Here is a 22707-nt window from a genome sequence, read left to right on the forward strand (position 1 = left end):
AAAGATTTTTTAAAATTTATACAAAAGGATACAGTAATGAATGAAAGAAAATTTCAAAAAACCATGAAGAAAAATTACTGTTTAGTAACCCTTTTCAGTAATACTGTTAACAACACAGAAAAAGGGAATAAATGGTGAAAGGTGCTCATCAATATTATGGAAGATGACCTTGCAGTGTCAAAAAAGAAGAGAATTCTTAGACATATTGAAGTTTTCTAACTTTCATTTGCGGATAAGCAATACTGAATGCCTTAGGAATTTTCAATGAGGACTTACAAGGACTCAAATAATACCAATTAATCAACAATTTAAGTAATCCTACTCAAAAGATTGATGGGCACATAGTATTTTAGGCACCACACCTGGAAAACATGCAGAGTCCAAAATCAGAGCAGGTTGGATCATAACTGGGAAATTGAGAAGCACTTTCAAACAATCCTGAGATGTTTCCAACTATAAAAAGCTAACTTTTAAAAAAAAAAGTTTAATGAAGCTTGTTTTTATTTTTTGCTGATGACGCTTTAATAGTAATAATTCCTTTTCCCTCAGAAAAGAACCCTCAATTTTTAAATTTAAATTTTTTATCTTTATTTGACAAAGTCAAAAATGGATGTACATTCAGAGATTGTCTATCAATAAACAGGAGAGTAAAATCCTTCCTAATTAGAGAAATGGAAATCAAAACAACTCTTGAGGTACTACCACACACCTAGCAGACTGGCCAATATGAAAGTAAAGGAAAATAATAAATGTTGGAGGGGATGTTGTGAATTGATCCAACTATTCTGGAAAGCAATTTGGATTTATGCCCAAAGGGCTTTAAAAGAATGCATATCTTTTAATTCAGCAATACCACCACTAGGTTTGTATTCCAAAGTGATAATAATGAAAAAAGTTTGTACAAATATATTTAGTCATGTAATTTGTGGTGGCAGAAAAATTGGAAAACGAGGGGGTGCCCCTTGATTGAGGAATAATTGAACAAATTGTGGTATATGATGGTGATGGAAAACTACTATGCAATAAGGAAAAATAAATTGCTTTATTTCCATATAAGCTAGAAAAACCTCCACGAACTGATGCAGAGTGACATGAGCAGAACCAGGAAAACACTGTACATAAAGACTGAAACATTGTGGGAATGACCAAATGTAATGGACTTGCTACTGATAACAATGCAATGATTTAGGACAATCTGGAGGGACTTAGGAGAAAGAATGCTATCCACACCTAGAGAAAGAACTATGGGAGGAGAACTAGAGAAGGAAAAATTTGATTTTTCACTTGTTTATATGGGTATTAAGATGCAGGGTTTTGGTTTTTAAAAGATTATTTTTAAAAAAATCAATTAATACAGAAATAGGTATTGAGTGATAATACAAGTATAACCCAGTGGAATTGCTTGTCAGCTCTGAGAGGGGGAAGGAAAAAAGGGAAAGGACAGAACATGAATCATGTAATCATAGAAAAATGCTTAAATAAAAAAAAAATTTTTATATATACATATATCTTTTTTTTAATTTAAACATTTATTAATATTCATTTTCAACATGGTTACATGATTCATGCTCCTACTTTCCCCTTCACCCCCCACCCACGGCCGACGCACATTTCCACTGGTTTTGTCATGTGTCCTTGATCAAGACCTATTTCTAAATTGTTGGTAGTTGCATTGGTGTGGTAGTTTCGAGTCTACATCCCCAATCATGTCCGCCTCAACCCATGCGTTCAAGCAGTTGTTTTTCTTATATATTTCCTCTCCTGCAGTCCTTCCTCTGAATGTGGGCAGCGTTCTTTACCATAAATCCCTCAGAATTGTCCTGGGTCATTGCATTGCTGCTGGTACAGAAGTCCATTCCATTCGATTTTACCACAGTATATCAGTCTCTGTATACAATGTTCTTCTGGCTCTGCTCCTTTCGCTCTGCATCAATTCCTGGAGGTCTTTCCAGTTCACCTGGAACTCCTCCAGTTTATTATTCCTTTTAGCACAATAGTATTCCATCACCAGCATATACCATAATTTGTTCAGCCATTCCCCAATTGAAGGGCATACCCTCCTTTTCCAGTTTTTTGCCACCACACAAAAAAAAATTTTTTAATAAAATAGACAGGATTGTATATTAAAGTCTAGTATATATAATTTGCATTTAAAAAATTAACATATTAGTTTCAAAGCTATTTTATCTGGAACCATCTTTTTGTATAATTAAACAAAAGAAATTAGCACACTGATGTGATAAACTACCTCACTCCCCAGAGGAAGTAGGTATTTCACCAGATCAGAACTCTGGTAAATGCACTGAGCTGAATGTTAATATCTGTTTTTATATGTTCTATTATTATAATTGTGTATACTGCTCTCTTGGTTTTGATTACTTGGCTCTGCATAATTCCAAACAAGGATTTGCCAATTTCTCTGAATTTACTTTTCATGAAGCAATAATATTAGATTATACTAATATACCATAATGTGCTTTTGTGGGCAGCTGGTGACTCAGTGGATAGAGTACCAGGCCTAGAGTCAGAAGACCTGAGTTTACATTGAGCCTCAGGCATTTTAGCTGTGTGACCCTGGGTAAGTCACTTAACCCTGTCTACCTCAATTTCTTCATCTGCTAAAAATAAACCTGGAGAAGAAAATGGAAAATCACTTCAAGAAAAACCCTACCTGAGGTGCCGATAAGTCAGAATGACTGAACAACAAAAACCAATGTGTTTAATCATTCCCCAAATGATGGGAACTCATTTTGCTTTCAGTTTTTTGCTTAAAAAAAAAAGGTGCTACTGTGAATATTCTAAAATATCTGGGACCTTGCCCTGTCTTTGGCCTCTTTGAGGGATGCATATGCTTTGTTAGAGCTATCTAGAAGAGAATGAACCATTTTATCACATTTAAAGCATAGGTCCAAATAGTTTTCCCAAATCGTTGATTCTATTTACAATTCCATTAGTGCCCCACTATGGTGCAGATCATTCTTCTTTAACATTGGATATTTACATAATGTCAAATCATTGCCAGTTTGCTAGATGTGAGATAAAAACTTATTTTAACTTTTACTCCTCTTATTATTAGTAATTTGGAGATTTTTTTTCATACAATAGATTATATTTCTTCTTTTGAAAACTGTTCATATACTTTATTTACTGGGAGCTATCTCTTTTCCTATTGGTGCTATACGTGGCTCTTTATTATGTAATATAACCTGTAATTACCCAACCTTGATGAGAGACCCTTTCCAGTCTAACTTGCAATTATAGAAAATGATAGAAACAGAAACAGAAGGAGAAGGGGAGGGAGATGCTTAGGAGTGGGAACCCCAAAGGTTCCCACCTGAGTGATGGACCCCATAGGAATAGAAGATGGCACCCCAAAATCCCTCTGCCCTTCGCCCCTTTCCCCAATCCCTATATTGATATTAATAAAAGATATTCATTAGTCAGATAGAGTTCCAGAGTTCCTGAGAGAAGAGGGGGAGGGGAATCACAGCTTGGTCTGGCTGCCTCCATCTTGGATCCAGACTGTGAAGTTGGCTGGTCTCGGGGGAAGGCTGGCGTGAACCCTGCCCTCATTCAGAATCGGATTGGGGTCCCTCATACCTCATCTTATAGGGAAGTCTTGCCCCCAACTCCTGTGGGGTGACACGACCATCCAGATCACCCAGTTTCAGGGTGACACTCCCTCGAAGTCTCAGAGTGTATATATGGCGGGAGAGGGGAGAGTTAGAAGAGAGTATCCCCACATAGACTCTCTCAATCTTCCCTCCATCCCTAACATTAATTACTGGCTCAGTTAATTATTATAAACCTTAGGAGGTTCAAAATTTCCTGTGGTTCAAAGGGTAAGGTAAAAATGAAAGGCAAGACCATATTATCAACAAAGACTGATAGGAGGATAAATAATCAAAAATATATCAAAAGATACTATGACTACAAAGTCAGTCTGGTTATATAGCTAGATTGTGTGAAAACAGGTGGGCAACCAGAGTAATTGTCTAATCTTCACAAAATATGAAAATTGCCCATGGACTCCAAGCCCATTAAAAAAATCTTCTGAGATGGGTATATGGGAGGCGTTAACAAGAATTTTGTAGGGTATAGAAGGGTGTGGTACAAAGGTGTGGATAAGTTTAGGTCTTCTCTAAGGAAGAGAATGATAAAATCACGGATCCACTGGAATTAAGTAATAAGCTTTGTGGACTTTGATTCTCTTAACAAATGTATTAACTGTGTCATCTTAAAATGGGAAAAGCATGTCATCAATTCAAATAACTAATAGAAAATTATTGGAGTTCAGGTCCCAGAAACATTTATGGAAGACTACCCTAGCCTCCACAAAGATATCCATGCATTAGCTGGTTAGATACAATTCATTTACCTACTCTTTTCAAATCCTGGGCCATGTTGTAAAAGACTGTCAAATGGGTTCTTGAATTCAAGATCTATTGTATCCACAATACTTCTCTGACCTACGCATCTAATACTAATCCTGTTGAAAAATTAAGTCAGGTATTATTTGTTAATGAACTCATGCTGGCTACCAGTAATTATAATATATCTATCTACATCATAGAATTGATTCCATTGCCAGGAATCATTATCCAATTCGCTATATGACACTTCAGAAAAAGGAAGATTAGTTTGGGAAAAGAAGCCATGGAGAGTAGGAGAGCTAAAGAGAGGAAGAGTCTGTGTGACCCTGGGCAAGTCACTTGACCCCCATTGCCTAGCCCTTACCACTCTTCTGCCTTGGAGCCAATACACAGTATCGACTCCAAGAAAGAAGGTAAGGGTTTAAAAAAAGAGAGAGAGAGGAAGATCCCAACTCAGAGAAGCCAGGGGTATGGGAGGGGGTTGGGGGGAGGGCACAGGAGTAAGGCAAAAGGAGAAGAGGAAGTTCTATCCCCATACTAATGAAAGTCTGACTAACATAATTTGTTCACAGAGATCAACCAACAAGGGAATTGGGGGTGTGTAGCTCTATTCTCTGGTTCACTTTCTCAAACCAGGCCCCCTTAAGAGTCAAAGTGGGGAAAAAAGGCAAACAAATGTCTACTCAAGAATTACTATCAAGGTATCTGGGGAAATTTGGATTTCCTTTCTGTTCCTGTAAATTACATAATTTTTCATCTCTATGGCAATTCCAATCAATGGGTCTGATTTTCTCTTTTTTGGGGCCAGAATTAATAATCCCTCTGCCATAGTAACATCCTGTCATTATATATGCCAGCAAGCTCATTCCCCTAAGTCTTTGCTTTCCCATGTTAAGAAAGCCTGACCAAGAGAGTCTGATCTCACTGACACAATTCCAAGTCCCCTTGTAAAACTATGCAACCTATTTGAAGCATGCTTCAGTTTTCAGTTTCCTTTTGATAAGCCATATTATGGTCTGACCAGCAAAAATTAAACCTAGACACTTTATTTTAGATTGCAATTTTTGGTAGTCATAATTGTCATATTGAAGCTCTGGGAGCTGAGAGTCCCACCTTGATTGATAGGTGAAGACCATTAGACCTCAGAATGTTCCCAGAGGCCATGAGGACAGGGAGAAAGCAGTTGGCCGGGGTGGGGGTGAAGGTATAAATACCCTGGCAGCCCCTGACAAGGAGTTTTTATTTTCCTTTCCCTTCTTCTTTGGACCTTGGATCTGTGGACCCTGGTCTATTGGGAACTGAGGCTTTGCTTGGCTAAGTCTTGCAAGAACTCCTGTTTAAACCCACTGACATTGATCGACCTGTATCCAGACCATGAATCCTCTAATTCTTCTGTCCCCTAGATATTTAGGCATCCAAACCATCTTTAGATATCTAGGTATCCTGGGCCCAGGAGGGATCCGGGAAGTGGGCAGGAGAAGAAGGTGGAAAGGGTGGTTCCTGAAGGCTGTAGAAGGGCATAACATCTGGCAAGAAGAAGGAGCTGAGAGACATCATCCAACAGTTTGCTTGCTCTGGTTTGGCTGTGGCCAGGCTAAGCTAGAGGAGTTGAAGAACAAGCCAGAATCATTAGCCAGCCTATAGTCCTGAGGGATTAGTATTGTCAAAAGATTAGTGTTAGGGTTCCCTATTCCTCTTCCCCATTTCCTAAACATTCCTTCCTTGTTTCATATATATATAAAACCCATCAAGTACCTTCCTGGAGTGGTTGTATCATCACTTCTCTGGGAAGGGAGCAAATGCAGTCAGATAAATGTGTCCAAGGCTAACAGAGCCCAATACCCACTATTGATCAACCCCAGGTGGGACCTGAAAGGGATACCCATCTGCTGACCTGAGGGATCCTGCCTGGGCACTGTTATAAAGGAGAGTTCTTACAACATCTAGCTAGGTGGCAAGACTCAGGTGATCTTGCACTAACCACATATCTAAACAACCACTACTGTCACCAAATTAATAGTGATAGTATCCAGTTTACCCTCTTATTTTATAACATAATACACAGTTAACATGCTGAGTTCACAGTAACCTAAGGTAGATATCTTCAGGGATTGCTCTAAAATTCCCATAGAGAGCTCTAGGGAGAAGGAAAGCTAGAGAAACAGATTTTTTTTTCATGACCAGCTAAGTCATCTCTCCTACTGGGCAAGAAGATTTTTAAAAAGCTAAGTGCACTTGTACACTTATCTCCTTCATCAAGGTAGAACTGCAGATTGTCATCTCTATACAGTTTAGAGTATGATTTTTAAGTTGCTAGTATCAAAAAATTTGCAGGCAACAGGGTAGTCAAATTTTCCAAATTTAATCTAAGAGAGCATATGGTTCATCACTGGAGCCTTCCATATGTCTAAAATACATTTCATCTTCTTCAATTTGATACATGTTTCTAGTCAACATTTTGAAGGTTTTTGATTTTGTCAAGAATGCCAGATAAGTTATCTATATAATTTAAAACAATATCCCATGGAATTCAAAACACTTAAAAAAAAAAGCTGCCATTAGTCTTTCCTCTGCCTCTCTTCTAATCACTCCTCTTCAATTCCATGATAGAATGATTACCAACTTCCTTCTCTGTGAAGGACAAAAAACAATCTAAAGAAAGTTATTCTTAAGTAAACGTTCCTATTATGGAGAATCAATTATGTTTTTATGTAAGGGGCCTTTTATGTAATTGGGTGAGGTAGGAAGGGAACAAGACTCAGCTGAAAGTAAGACCTAATCCTTTTGGAGACTTTTCTTTACAGGAAAATATAGGACAGACAAATTCTTAACCTTTTGTGAGTTGCAGATCGTTTTGGCAGCCTGTAGCCTATTATAGACTCCTCTGGAGTCAGTAAGATTATAAAAGAAATCAATTGTGATGAAATATGGTTACTAAAATTTTTTTTAAAAATTCATGGACCCCAAATTAAGAAACTGAGGATGAGAGGGGCTCTTGCTCTCAATGTTCCTGAAGCTAGAGTCTCTAGGAGGAAAAAAAAAAAGAAAAGAAAAGAAAACTTCAAGCTTGAGTGTAGAAAACCTCAAACTTTCCCTTTGACATCCTAACAGACTACAGGGTATATGATATGTAAACAATCATCATGGAAAAAAATACAGAAATAAGCAGAAGAGCAACATTTGATAAAATGAACTGCTATGAATTAGTTGTTTGGATATAAAATTTAATAGAAAACAATGATGAGGAGGCAACTGGGTGGCTCAGTGGATTAAGAGCTAGGCCTAGAGACAGGAGGTCCAAGGTTCAAATATGGCCTCAGGCACTTCCTAGCTGTGTAACCTTGGGCAAAACACTTAATCCCCATTGCCCAGCCCTTACTGCTCTTCTGCCTTATTGATTCTAAGACAGAAGGTGAGGGTTAAAAAAAAAAAAGAAAGAAATCAATGATTATTGCATAAACCTAGCAAAATCTGTAGGACTTACAAAAAACTGAATAGAAACTAAGTAAAATGCAATGAAGCTCACATTTGATTTGAGTCCTACAGAGTTTGACTTCAACCAACAAACATCCTGGAGGAGTGAGCACTTGAGCTAAGGATTCTAGGACAGAGGGAGATGAGGATAGGTGGTGTATGTTAGATGAAGACAGTGCAGCAGAAGGCAGGCCAGCAAGATTGGCACCTCAGACAGTGTACAAAGAAGGGATGAGTAAGAAGACTGAGAAGAAAGGCATTAATTGTTTTAAAAAAAAAAAAAAGGAATGTAAGTGAGGTCCTATAGCAGGGGTCGGCAACCTTTTTGGCCGTGAGAGCCATAAACGCCACATTTTTTAAAATCTAATTTCGTGAGAGCCGTACAGTGCTCACAGTGCCGCTCCTGTAACAGCGCCTGAAAAAAAAAATGGACTTTATGGCTCCTGCAGAAAGAGCCATACGTTGCCGACCCCTGTCCAATAGGGAGGTACTGGAATCTATTCAGTTGGGGGACTTGGCACCTGTGTGAAAAGGATGACTTGGAATAAGGAAAGTGGTTCATAAACAGCAAAGAATGAGTTTACAGCTTGCATGCATTCAGGATATTTCACTGGAAATATAAATAACCCTCTAATCAATCTTTTGGAAAATTTTTCTTTCACATTCACTTATTAGTGGGAAATATGCACTCATTTTGCAAGGAAATTTTAATAGTCTCTTTTTTGAATGGAGGGAGAAGAATCAGAATTTTTATTTCATTGGTGTAGGAACTCTCATTGAAAAAACTCCCTTAGCTAAAGTGGATGAACACCTGCTATGCAAAGTCTAGAATTATGAGAGTTGCTAGGAGGCTCTATGTGATAAATTTGCCCCAGGTCATAGTGTTAGATTCTGAACTTGAACACGGGTTTTCCTAACTCCAAAGAGTGCTCTCTATAGATGACCCAATAAGGTCTCTCAACATCTTTAACACCAACTCCCAAAACATGAGTATTCAAAAATTTTCTGGATTTGTGATGTCACTAATGTAGAGATTCCCTCTATTGGCAGAAGGCACAGCTCATGCTTTCTTATCTTAAGCAATTCTCACTCCAAGTACTCTCAGATTTTCCACAAAGAATCTATCCAGTGTGTACTATATTTCTCAATCTCTTTCTCTCTCTCCTTCCTTTTTCAATTATACAATTTCCTCACCTGATGTTAATAATCAGATCATCATAATGAGTTCTCTTTGTGGTTGCTTTTATTGAAAAATATCTTAAATGGTCTTAATATATGTAAAATATGTAATACATGTTAAAAAGACTCTCTCAGAGGAAAGCATTTTTTGTCTGTAATTTGCATGAGCCCAATGTTCTTTAGTAATTAACAGAAGTTGGCATTTTAGATACCTTTAGAGCCTTTAAAGATGTGGTGTCTGTGGTACTGGGAAAAACCTGTCAGTTCCTTCCTCAAATGTTATCTAGAATATCCTCAGTACAAGTTCAGAGTATTATCAAAGATAAGAAAGAAGGGATAAAAATCATAAGTTATTGTCTCTCAATAGCCTTTTGTGAAAGAATACCACGCATATTTCTTTCCATTCTTTTGGTATTATCTTGTAAAGTGCTTTTAAACATTTGTTGCCTCTAGCACCAAGTGTGAGTGTGGTCTAATCATTCTCCCTGGTTTTGATTAAAGAGTTATTTCAATTTCCTTGTGCAGCAGATCAGGGGCTGAAGGGGTTCAAATATGGTCATTTCACTGTCACTAAAAGAAAAACAGAATATTCCAGGATAGTCACACCATCTCAATGCCTGTGTTGTAAATATAACCTTTGTTATCCTTCAACTTCCATCCACAAATGTTCATCCAAGTCTTCTGACTCCTTTGTGCCGTAAGTGTCAGGCTGGATGTTGACTTTTCACTCTTCTTGCTTACACTGTGGTATGAAGTAATACTGTTCCATTCTTTGGCTGCCATTTCTTTTCTTTCTTCTCCCCTCCCTCTAAAACACTTACCTTCTGTCTTAGAATTTATACATGCATCGGTTCTAAGGCAAAAGAGTGGTAAAGGCTAGGCAATGGGGGTTAAATGGTTTGTCCAGAGTCACCACAGTCTGAGGCCAGATTTGAACCCAGGACCTCTTGTTTCTAGGCATGGCTTTCAATCCACTGAGCCACTTACCTGCCCCTGCTGTTTCTTTTCAATGGCAAGATCAAATGTTTAAAACTAAGGTTTTTTCTGGGCTCCTTTGTCCTCTGTTATTCTGGAAACAACTTCATTGTGAGACTGGCAATCATCAAGGTTGAGGTCAACAGTGGTGCCTTTTTGGAATAGGTAAGTTGGCAGAAAACCTGAGGTCAAAGCTATTCACATATGGTTTGCACTCTCTCATTCTCATTTTTATCCTTTCTTACTTTCTATGGATTTTTTCCACCATTGTTTTGGATAGCCCCACAACTGGTTTGGAAACTACTCCATTAGTTGTTTCCAATGTTTTCATTTGGGGGAATGCTTGACATTCACCTCCACAGCTTTCTTCTTGAGGAAATAGCCTGTGGTCTCTTTCTTTCATAAAATCTGGTATCACACTTTCTGTTCTCCTCCCCAGGGCCAAAGCTGACCTCCCCTTCTCAAGGAGGTCACCTTGTCTACGATGACTGTCTTTGGAAGATCTTGCCAAATTCAATGTATGTTTTCTGTATTTTGTTTTCCTGGGAACAAATGGTGCTGCTATAGTCTTCATGGCAAACTGCTTGGTTTATGCTGATTGTGAGCATTGCATGTCAAAAACAATTGAGTATTCTTTAAAAGTTCTATTTCTTGCTGTCTTCGGAGACAAGAAGAAAGCAACTCAACCAAGTCTCTTGCTTGAACATGGGAGCTCCTAATCCATCACACTGTCACTTCCTTTTCTCTTCTGGTTATCTTCCTTTCATTTTTATTTGGTGTTGGAATATGTGGCTCAATCTTCTAATATGTAAATATGCTGATTATTGGGAAAAGATCTTGTATTGAGTATAAAAAGTTAATTATATTTTACAGATGCCCTAATAACAGTGACCCTGTGCTCATTCTTCCTGCTCCACCACCATTATTACTACAGAAGCAGAAGGGAAGTGAGGAACATTTAAAATTTCTTCCTTGTTTCATAGGTTGTCCTATAGCCATCTTAAAAGTAAAAATCCTTTTCATACTTTAACTAAATTACATTTCAGATAGTACACTAAGTCTGTTATTAAACTCTTATGAAAAAACAAAACCACTTCACAAATGAAGCAAAACAACCCAAAATAATGGTAAATGCAACAAAATTAAATGTTTCTACTAATGCAACATGACATCAATTTTAAAAGCCTTTAGTACCAATGTGAATTTTGAAGCAATTACCTGCTACTTGTGCCAATCGATCGTGAAGTTTGTATAATGAATTCATCATGAGACTTTTTTCATTTGCCTAGAATTAAGAAAGTCTATTAGAAAAATACCAAATTTCATTAAAAATTATTCAAATAACTATTAGAAAATAAAGAAAAATTAGAAGTTTGCAAAGGCTCTATAAGACATACAGAATTAAACATTCATGCACGCGCGCGCGCACACACACACACACACACACATTTTTATCTATCTTATCTCCCTGAAGATGAAGTGCATATACCTCTGGTTTTGATTTCCTCTGCTTTTTGGGACCCAACTTAAAGTGGCTGGACAATGAGTAAGAAAGTTATGTAGCCCTCCAAATAAGGTTTGAAAAAAATGATTAGCCTGTATTTCATGGGATAAAATCAAAATCTAACATGTAAAGGGAACTCAGAGGTCATCTAGTCCACCACTATCATTTTACAGGTTAGAAAATTAAGGTCTAGTGATGCTAAATGACCTCCTAGATAAATAAGGCAAAATGTTACTTTCCTTCCTTTCGTCACTTTCTTGTGTTTTCAACTTGTGTCTTGTGTCTTCAACTGCCTTAGTGGCCTCCCAAACTAGGTACCCTGAAGACATCTTAAATTAAATTCAACATGTCCAAAACTGAACTTTCTTTCCTTCTTATTGTTGACCATGATCTTTCCAGTCATCCAGGTTCACAATCTAAATGTAATCCTTGGGACTTCATTTTTTCAACCCACCCCTGTTACCAAGTCCTATTGATTCTAACTTATATTTCTAGTACATACCTGGTTTCTGGGCCTTATCACTTCAAGTCTAGACTTTCAAATAAGCAGAGTTTTAAACTCTGCTTCAAGTCTTTCCCCACTCTAGTCTATACTCCATTCATCTACAAGGCCATTTTTCTACAGTGGAGGTCTAATGTCACTCCTCTATAAAAGAAACCCAAGTGGCTCCCTATTCCCTATAGGATTAAATATAAAGATCATATGTGTGGCTTTCTAAGTCCTTTATAATCATGTACTATAGGATCCAATGACATTGGCCTCCTTACTGTTTCTCACAGACAACATTTCTTTTCTAGACTCCATGCACTTTCACTGTCTTATCTCCTATGCCTCATTTTCACCTTCTGGCTTCTTCTAAGATTCAGCTAAAATCCCACCATCTGCAAGAAGGCTTCCTGGCCCGTCTTCTGGCCCAACTTAATGCTGGCATTTTTTGCTTTTCTTCGCACAATGACTAGCACATACTGGGTGCTTAATAAATTCTTAACTTTTGTTGGCATCAATCAACATGTTTTTCTTTAGTGACGTTTCCTTTTAAAGTTTGTCTTTACTATTTTTTTAACCTATGTAAAAATGAGGGAGATGAAAGGGTCTGTACAGCATCATTTGCCTAACTTGCACCCCACAAATAGCAGTCCCTTATGTTTCTATGTAGACATAAGATTAAACAATCTGACCTGGCTCCTGGGGGTGAAGGACTTGTCTCATCAGTATGTTGTAGTCTGAATCTCACCTTAGAAATGCATAGATAGTTGTATGGCAATGGATAAGTTACTAGATTTCTCCAGAGCCTCAATTCCTTCTCATCAGAAAGGAGAAAATAATATCTATGGTGCCTATCTTGAAGGTCTGTCACTAGACTTAAATGAAATGATGTATGTAAAGTTCTTGACTTATTCATCCTTATTCATTCTCAAAAGGTAGAATAATATAGTGGATAGAATCCTGGATAGAATACCTATCCAGGTATTTTTTTGCTGTGGCAATTAGCAAGATGAACAGAAATCTGAAGATCTCAATTTCAGAAAGTTTGGGGTGGGAAAGTTTAATTCCAGATAAGCAATAAAAACTGAAATATGCAATAGTATGTCACTGTCAAGTTAAATTCAAGGGGCTAGATTATTGCCTCTCTACCTTTTAGCTTACAAGGCTAGAAAGGAATATTTCTTTAAAGAATGGAAGAAAAATTTCAAGGAGAAAACAAAGAGGTAAAGTATCCAAAGAGTAAAGAGATTAGAGGACAGAATAATGTAACAATATGAGATAAGAAAGATCGATCCTTTAGTTACTGAACAGGTCTGCTACTATTCCTGCAAAGAAGACAACTACAATCTCTGAGGAAACAGCAACTCATGTTGCAAGAAATAACAAAAAGGATCCACAGATAAGATGAGGGACAAGACCATCCAGTATCACCAAGAGAAAAAAGAAAGGAGCTATGAAGGACCAAAAGGGAACTCTAGGGGAACAAAAAAAGAAAAGGCAGTAGTTGGCAAGGCAAAGTAACCCCCCCCAAAAAAAGTGAAAGTAAACTTATTTAAAAACTTAAAACAAATAATGGTTAGTATGCAATCAGGAAGCTGATGGGGCGTGGCTGTGAAGGCAAGAGACAATGGAGGCTGGATTAGCTGTCAAGTTATTAACAGGCAAACACCTGGCAGCAGAATTAAAACAAGTTTGAGAAATCTCAATGAGTATGGCCAGTACTTCGCAGTGGCTTGCATCAAGCATGAAATGCTTATATTATTATTATTACATATGCTTTAAGCCAGTGAATGTTCCTAGTGTGGGATAGTCGCCTTCACATAAAGGGACTAGAATACTTCATTGCTAAATGAAGGGACTCCATACTCCAGTTTAAGTGTTCTCAAACAAACAGAACTGAAAGGGGGTCTGGGAGATGGAACAAAGATCTCAAGTAGAAAAGAAGTACACTTATCACAAGACCACCAAAGAAATAAATTAAAAGGTCACTTGGAGTTTAAAAAAAACAAAAAACAATTTAAGACACTTTCTGAATAAGAGGGAGTTCTGAAGAACTTGCCCTAAAAGGCAAAATTAGGTATAGCCATTGAAGATTCCAGTTGAGAGAGCATCCAGAAAGGTCTGAGGAAGGTTGATAACTCCCTACCCAAAGCAAGCCTGATGGGCTTCCAGGTCTTTGTATCTAAGACATTAGAGAATCTCCAAGCAAAATGGATGATAACCTACCTATAGTGGTTTATATTTATATGGGCATGAATGGTACTTCTCAAAGGAACCTAAAAACTATTACCAAAGATGATTAGATTTCAGGTAAGAAACTAAAAACTCTAGGGGAATAAATTCTGTTTTCCATGTGGCTGCTTATTTAAAGCACGGAAGACAAAAATTGATCTGAGAAGTCAACAGCTGGCTAAGACTACATTGTCTGAGAATGTGATTATGATTTCTGTACCACAGCTAAAAATATGGAAATGGCTACTCTGGGATGGAGTGTACTTATCAAAGACTTGTAAGACTGTATTTGCCCAGTATCTCAGAAATATAAACAAAAGAGTTTCAAACTTAGAAGGATGGAAAAGAATAAGATGGTTTATATATTTCACTTATTCCATTACTACAGAGAATAGCACAAGGGAAAAAAATAGTAATCAAGACACTCAGAAATTCATCAAAGCAAAAAATGCAAGAAAAAACCACAGCATTCTTCTTCAAGAGTAAAGAATCAAGCAACTATCAGATTAAAAGATGAATTCAGGAAACAAATTATAGAGTAGGCAAAAAATGATTAATAGTAGTGATAGGGGACATGAATTATCCAGACATAAAATCAAATGTTCTCATCAACACCAGCAACACTCAATACTTCTTGACTTATCTTAATAATTTAAGCCTTTAATAAAATAGAGAATACAATAAGGAGACATTCCTTTAAAAAAGGGGGGATTCTCACTAATAAGGAGGAATTGAGTGGGGTGTAAAGCACAAGAATAATAATTAAATCAGTGAACAATACTCAAAAGAAGAATCAAAGAGACTAGGGGCATTGTATGGTGACTCATATCCAGCATTGAAAGGAGAAAGCAAAGGAAAAGAACAGCTGTACAATCAAGAATTTCAAACAGATCTGAGAGTCTTCTGTAAAAGGCTAAAGCCTAATGATTGCTTGGAGGAAGAAACTGCTTATCTACCAGAGAACAATGGAGGGAGAGATCGTCCAGGATGGAGAAGGAAGAAGGGAGGAAGAAGAGAAATACACATATAGCTTAGGAGTTATTTAAGCAGCTCCATGTTGATTGATAACAACCTAGATATCTATAATTTTCCCAGAATGTGAATCCAAAACCTAAAAGAACCTCCTAAGAATTCTAAAAAGGGATGTGATTCACAAGGATACAAATGAAACTTCCAGAAGGGACCTAAAAAAGTATTGCCAACTATCATGAAGTGCTGTACAAAAAAACTGAAGACCACATGGGCAGACCTATGATTTTCCTCATTGTTGTCCACTGAGAGGGATGCAAAAAAGAAAAATGAATATGAGATGTAAACATCTGGCTAAGAAGACGGTGTCAGAAAATGAGAATAAGTTTTCTGGGTTTATAAAACAGGGATGAAATATTCCTGATCAGAGATGGAGTCCACCTAACAAAATTTGGTAAAAATGGATTAAATAAAAGGGTTTCAAAATAAACAGAATGAAATAAGAAGACAACCTATGCGCATACCTGAATTAAATACTTTTATGAAGAGAACCTGTAAGAAAGAACCCTTGAGGCAACTGGGAAAAAAAAAAATCACAAAACAAAATCCATGTCTATACACAAATGCTTCAAGATTAGATAGCACAAAGTGGCAGATCTGATGTCATAGGAATCAATGAAATTTTGTGGGATAAAATCTATAACTGGACCATGGATCTGGATGAGACTTTATTCAATACATTGAAAGTTTTTGTCATAAAGTCTTTGGCATTGTCCAACAGTTCAAGACCAGAAACTAATGTAATTTTATCTGTGAAAATGATAAAAGGCAACATGGAAGTCTGTTTTGCTTCTGACCTCCAAGAACCAGGGGTCCTTCCCATTTGAATTGCAGATGAAATCTGCTGTGTTTTCTTCCCCTCATTAGAATATGGCCTTCTTGAAAACTTGTATTCCCAGAGTTTTGCATATAGTGTTTAATAAATGCTTTATTCACTCATTCACTCAAAAGAACATGGATAGATAGGTTTAAAGGAGGGAAGGGGGATACTGTTTATTAGAAGGTATACTCTTCTATATATATGCATGCATATACACATATATATGACCTACATAAAAATGTAAATATGGAAGCATATTTCTTGACAAAGTGACAGTGTTAAAACACAAGAGTGCAAAGTGAAGTATCTATTCTTGGACACAGATGAGGAGGGAATGTGTTCCACTTAAGTAGACACATGTGTCCTCTCCTGAGGTGGTGGGAAGAGAAAAAAATTTCCATTCAATAAAAAAATAATAATTTAAAACAAAGATGTTTTCATATGAAGAAATTCAGGAAACAAAGGAGTATAACAGAGAGTATTTGGATGATACTTAATGGAGAAAAACTGATTTTTGTCATTAGAGACCACTATATCTCTAGGGAGTTTGGGAAACAGACTACAAGACCAACATAGAGGCATGGCTCAATACAGTAATGATGGAGGAATTCAATAAGAGTTCACTCTCCAGCAAAAGCAGAACTTTTTACTAACCTGCCTTAGTGACAATTTCATCCTTGAAAAGGTAGAGGAATCAAAAAGGGGAAATTCTCATCTGGCTTCAATTCTTATTAATTTACAGGAATGGAATTGGTCTCTACAGTGGAAATGATAGGAATCTTCAGGCAAAGTCACAGTTCCAACCTAGAGCAGGAAAGGAGCAGTGGGTCTAATCTTGACATGCACCCTAGCTTTGGAGAAAGTAGATTTCAATATATCAACAATGGAGAGAAGGCTAAGCTGCTCCATTCTTAATTTGCTCCAGTTCTCTCTGCACAGAAGAATGACCTTTGTACTAGAAATAAGAAAACAAAAATGACTAATAGTTTAGAAACCCAACATAAGTATGGCAAGAGCACCAGTCTACCTTTGATGAATTCAGGTCATGTAGACCAGATGAACTACACATTTACAAGTCCTGAAAAAAACTAGCAAATGGGACTGCTGAGATACTGTCAGTGATATTTGTAGAATCTTGCAATTAGGGCCAAAAAAATCAATGTCAATGTCACAAAAGACAATAGAGGAATGATTGGTAGCAATTGTTCGGAAAAGTATTTGGATATTTTAATAACTACAAGTCCATAAAATCAGCAATGTGATCACAAAAGTGATCTTGGGCTGGATTGAGTGGAATATAGCTTCTAGGAGGTGATGGTCCTGCTGAATTCTATCAAGAGTGCAAACAAGATGGTAAAGGGCTTCGAGTCAATGATATATAAGCACTGATTGAAGGAAATGGTCATATGTTTCACCTGCAGTATGTAATAGTAATAGAATTCCCTCTAATATACATACAATGAGTGGTTATATTAAGCATTTGCTTCAAAATTGACAATAAGAAAGAGATTAAAGGACTGGTGGTTCGATAAGAATTAAAGGGCTACAAGAGCTAAAAGAGAGCATGCTGTGATCAAAGAAGAAAAAAAGGAGTTCAAATTCCATTTCTGAATAATGCTGCCAAGATTTCTGGGTAACTAAAGAGGAGTAGTGATAAAGGACATTCAAGCTGAATACAACAAAGAACTGTAGAGCCAAGCTTTTTGCAAGTGTTGTTAACATGGAAAATACTGGTTAACTGGCAGCCAAGTGGCTCAGTGGATTGAAAGCCAGGCACAGGGATGGGATGTCCTCGGTTCAAATCTGGTCTGGCACTTCCTTGTTGTGAGACCTCTGAGAAAGTCACTTATAGCTCTTATTACTCTTCTGCCTTGAAACCAATACAGAGTATTGATTCTAATATGGAAGGTAAGGGTTAAAAAAAAAAAAACAGTAAGAAAAAACCCGATTAATATTGACATGGTGTTTCAGGTTTTGCAAAACACTATATCAGCTCACTTGATCTTCACAACAAAAGGTAGGTCCTCTTATCTTCATTTAGAAAGATGAGAAACTGAGAATGAGAAGCTAAGTGACCTGTCCATGGTCATTCAGCCAGTTAGGTTTGGAGGTACAATTTAAACCCAGAAATCTTTGAATCCAGTTTTAGCATTCTAGATACTAGACTGCCATGTATCCCATGGCCACAAGAAGTCAATAAAGAAAATGTGAAGGGAAAAAAAACTGAAAAGCACCCACATGCCAATGACCTATACCTATATGAATGACCCAACAAGAGTCACCCATGACTGTGGTACAGTGGGAAGTGTGCTGGATTTGGAATCCAAGGATCTGGCTTGAGTCCTGGCTCTGCCATTTATTTTTTGGTTGACCCTGGGACAATCACTTGACTGCTGAATTTTCATTTTCTCATCTAACAAATAAATAAAATGATTCCTGTATGTTATCAGAATGTTATTAAATGCATAGTATAAAATAAAAAGATGGCAAAATTTTATTAGAATAACAGTTGTTAAAATATTCTTTAAAAGCCAAGTTCAGGGGCAGACTGGCAGCTGAGTGGATTGAGAGCCAGGCCTAGAAATGGGAGGTCCTAGGTTTAAAACTGGCCTCATACTACTTCCTAGCTGTGTGACCCTGGACAAGTCACTTAGCCCCCATTGCCTAGCTCTTACCATTCTTCTGCCTTGGAAGCAATACACAGTATTGATTCTAAGATGGAAGGTAAGGGTTAAAAATACCTGCTTGTTTTACTAAAGGTTGTCTGGTTTTATAAGACAGCCACAGGTGCCTATGACACTAAAAATGCTAAAATCCACGAGCTCAGCTCTATTCTAAGTCTATGATCAGGGAATGGAAGTAAGAAGAAGAGAAAGAACATCAAAGTCCTTCTGACATGCAAAGAAGTCACGAATTACAAATGTTATACAGTAGACTATTTGTAGATGCACCCATGTCTTCTTTTTGGGTAGGCCTTTATAATTCATTTTGTGCTAGGTAGGCTATTTTTTTCTTTCTTTTTAAAACTTTCTTTTTATTATGAACGTAAATAGCAATAAATATGAGTATTTAGATATGTAAAGAATCAAAAAAAGGATTGCAAATGAAACTGAATTTTGATGCTGTAGTTTTTTATAAAGTACATACCAAATTAATGATAGTAATAAAACTACTGGTTTGGGGCCATTCTGAACTTCACTCTGCAGTCTTCTGTGAAGTTTATAAATGTTTCATTGTCATGTTTTTTTCTTTTCTTTACCTTTTTTTAACCATCTCTATCAACTCTCACTTCTCCCCAAATACCCTCCCCCTTGTAACAATCAAAGCAAATCCATATACTCTGAAATTTTATGTCTCATTCTGGACTTCTATTCCAACACATCTCTGCTAAGAGGAGAAAGTCAGACTTCATCGACGACATAATCTATGATCTTAGTTACTTCATCTGGTGCAGGTTATGTGACTCAATTTGAACTGGACATAATTGAAGGGGACCAGGACGGGAGGAGGAAAAAACCGTTGAAGACAAGGAAGTAGGGGCTCTTTTCTGGAGGAACCAGCCAAGTGGGAAATGGCTGAGGCAGCCATATGGAGAGCACTCACATGGCTAAAAGTCTTTTCTCTCTAATTCTTTGCCTCTATCTATCCAAGTAAATACTAATAAAATTTATGAAAAATAAGGACCATAGTCCTAATTTTATTTCTTATAAAAACTAAAGATTTATCTTGGAGATTTTCTTGGTTTGACTCTAGGTGGACAAAGATCCAGAGAACTTGGTCCATGTGCTGCCTTGGGAAGGGGCCTTAGACACAAGCTTATTACACATTATTCTACTTCATATGCACTTTCTGGCCCAGCCAAACACTGATTTTTGCAAACTAGTTTTGCACACACTGTAATGCCATCTCTCATCTCTGTTTACTTCACAGCTTGGTTCATGAGCCACCCTGGAAAGGAGACCTTTGCTGATCTGTTCAATTGCTACTGTCCTCTCTCCTAATCAATGACTTCCTTTTGATCTGGAATGTATGCTGCATTTACCTTGCAAGTAAATCATTTCATCCAAGAGACTGTGAGTTTCTGCAGAATATAAGCTTCTATTTTTTTTTTTTAATCTTTGCATCCCTATGGCCCACAGGGAAAGACTCAAGGTGACACCATTTGAGGACCATTTGAAGGAGTTGCTTATCTTTTTCCCAGGGAAAAGTCTTAAGAGAAAAGATATCATAGCCACCTTTAAACACCATCATGTAGAAAAGGCTCTGGCCTTGTTCTTATCTCCACAGGGGAAAAACAATTACAGAGGCAGACTGGACTTGATGCACAGGAAATCCATCAAAGCTATCCCAAAGCTATAAGAGCTACATCACTGAAAGACCTCCTAAATGTAGGTTAAATGATGTCTTCATAGGGATATATAAAAAGGATTTCTATTTAGGTATAAATAGGACTAGATAATCTGAGGTCTTAACATAGTCTACAAAATAGACATCATTTACTATATATAATAACCTACACTAATGCATACCACATTATAGTGTGTAGATAAATATGTACTAACTTGACAATAGACAAGACAATACCATCTGTCTATAATAATGAGTGATTGCTGGCTAAAGTCTGCCTCAAGCCTATATCCTTATTTTGCTGGTTTATGATTCTATTACTCGAATACAATTTCAAGATCTTCCAGATATCTAGAAGGGATAAGGTACTCATTGTATCCAGGTCAGAAGTATTAATATTTTTTGTGCCACAATGAGGGAGGTAACATACTGCCAATAAACTGGGTCCCATACCACAGGGAAAGTGAAACATTTAATTACTGAAAAAAGCTATTGTATTGTCCATCTCAGTCTTAATAACCCTATAATAAAGAAAAATAAAAGGTCAAAAATGATAATCAACTCACTACATAGCTAAACAACAAGAATGTAAAATATTATACAGATGCTAGTAATTTGATAAATTTTAACATGGTTATAAACACAATAAAAGTTGGGAACCAATTTTTAGCCATCTTAGATTAAATATATTAAGACCAATATCTTTAAATTATGCAACTGTCTGACAACGTTTATATACAGCTAAAATAGTCATTCTTGTCTACTAAAATCTGGAAGGAGCACAGTATGGTATTATGAAAATTTTAATTGAAATTATCAGTTTTATATCAATATATCTGAAATATATCAGTTCTTTAAAAGTCAATTATTCTAGGATCAAAATCATTCTGCTTCTTTTTGGTAACAGAATAGGATTTAATTGAACTTAAAGTACATAGGAACCAAAGAAGTTTGGGTTCTCATGAAAATGAGTTCTCAAAGTCCATGTAATATATTCAAATCGTCCTTAGACTGAGAGTAATCTTAGAACACTGATATGGGCTTAACTAGATGGTTATTGAGTTTTCAACTCTCAAAATTCCAAAACATAAGAGAACAAAATCAACTTGCTACTGTCAATCTTTACTTACTTGGATCTTTTCAAACGTTTCATCAAAAGGGCTTTTTACTATTGAAGAAAAGAAAAAAGAAAAGAAATATTAGTTAACATCTAGAAATAAGTATCCTACAACAGGGCATTAGATATTCAGATATATTAACAACTTTAAATTAAACATTTTATAAATATGCAAAAAACATAAATGGGGTAGCAAATTATTTAAGAGGTTAACTTCACATACCATGTTTATCTTTTTTTTTTTTTAAAGCACCCTTATTTTCTATCTTAGTCTCAACTCTTTAAGACAAAAGGGCAAGAGCTAGGCAAACAAGGTTAACATAGCTAGGAAGTATCTGAGGCTAGATGTAAACCCAGGTCTTCCTGATTCCAGGCGTGGTGCTCTATCCACTGTGCTACCTAGCTGTCCCCATATTTAACTTCAATTAATACACTTTCTCCACACTATGACTCTTTACCTACCCCCCTTTGAAGTCATTCATTTTTCATCTTCCAAAAAAATTTATAAATTGAATCTTAAGATGGCTAATACATACTTTAACTTACTATTTACAACAAATTTCAACAAGTCTTTATTTTTTCCCTGTTCTATTTTCCTAGGATTGATATCAGTGAGAAAATACCTACAAGTACCTTAAAAAACATATCCTATTCCTGACTCATGCTTCCTAACTGAAAGAGAAAACACTGTGACTCTGGGGAAGTGATGACACTGGACTTGCAGTTAGGTAGAGGAAATCAGCAATTCTGAGAAGTGTTTTTCCCCCTAGCAAAATCCATCATATCTCACAGATACTTAATACTGAGTAAAATGTTTATGTCTTAGATTTACTTGCAAAATCCACTAATTAAATGGCCCTTGTAGTTCAAACAAACCAAGGGAATGAAGTATTTTGAACTTGAGCGTTCCAGGCTATGCTATCCATCAGTGGTTTACAACCCTATCAGTATGTGGCTAAAATCACTTTCTCCCTCCTAGCATTGCTCCCCAAACCTTCCATCTGACTCTTGGGACTAACAATTTGTAGGTCTAGTGTCCTGAAGTATTTATGTGTGTGTGATTACAAGGTGCCTTCTATTGCTTATCATAGGTTGACATTTGGCGTGCTTATTTCTGCTTTTTAACCTGCTTAGAAAAACATATTGGTGAGGGAAATATATTGTTTTAGC

At 36.8% G+C, this 22707-nt stretch overlaps 1 protein-coding gene across 2 annotated transcripts in view; it reads right to left on the reverse strand.

Annotated features, from left to right (window-relative positions):
- The window catches only part of LEMD3 (LEM domain containing 3), an 80046-nt gene that overhangs the window by 25086 nt on the left and 32253 nt on the right, over positions 1 to 22707 (reverse strand). The window contains exons 2-3 of one of the 2 annotated variants that reach the window (XM_044678780.1): positions 21551 to 21588; positions 11220 to 11286 (exon numbers count right to left, since the gene is read on the reverse strand). In XM_044678780.1, the coding sequence (XP_044534715.1) occupies positions 11220 to 11286; positions 21551 to 21588 (105 nt within the window). The remainder of the gene's footprint in view (positions 1 to 11219; positions 11287 to 21550; positions 21589 to 22707) is intronic. The other variant, XM_044678781.1, reaches the window with a different exon arrangement.

This window comes from Gracilinanus agilis, chromosome 5, assembly GCF_016433145.1.
Source record: "Gracilinanus agilis isolate LMUSP501 chromosome 5, AgileGrace, whole genome shotgun sequence".
Taxonomy (NCBI): Eukaryota; Metazoa; Chordata; class Mammalia; order Didelphimorphia; family Didelphidae; genus Gracilinanus; species Gracilinanus agilis.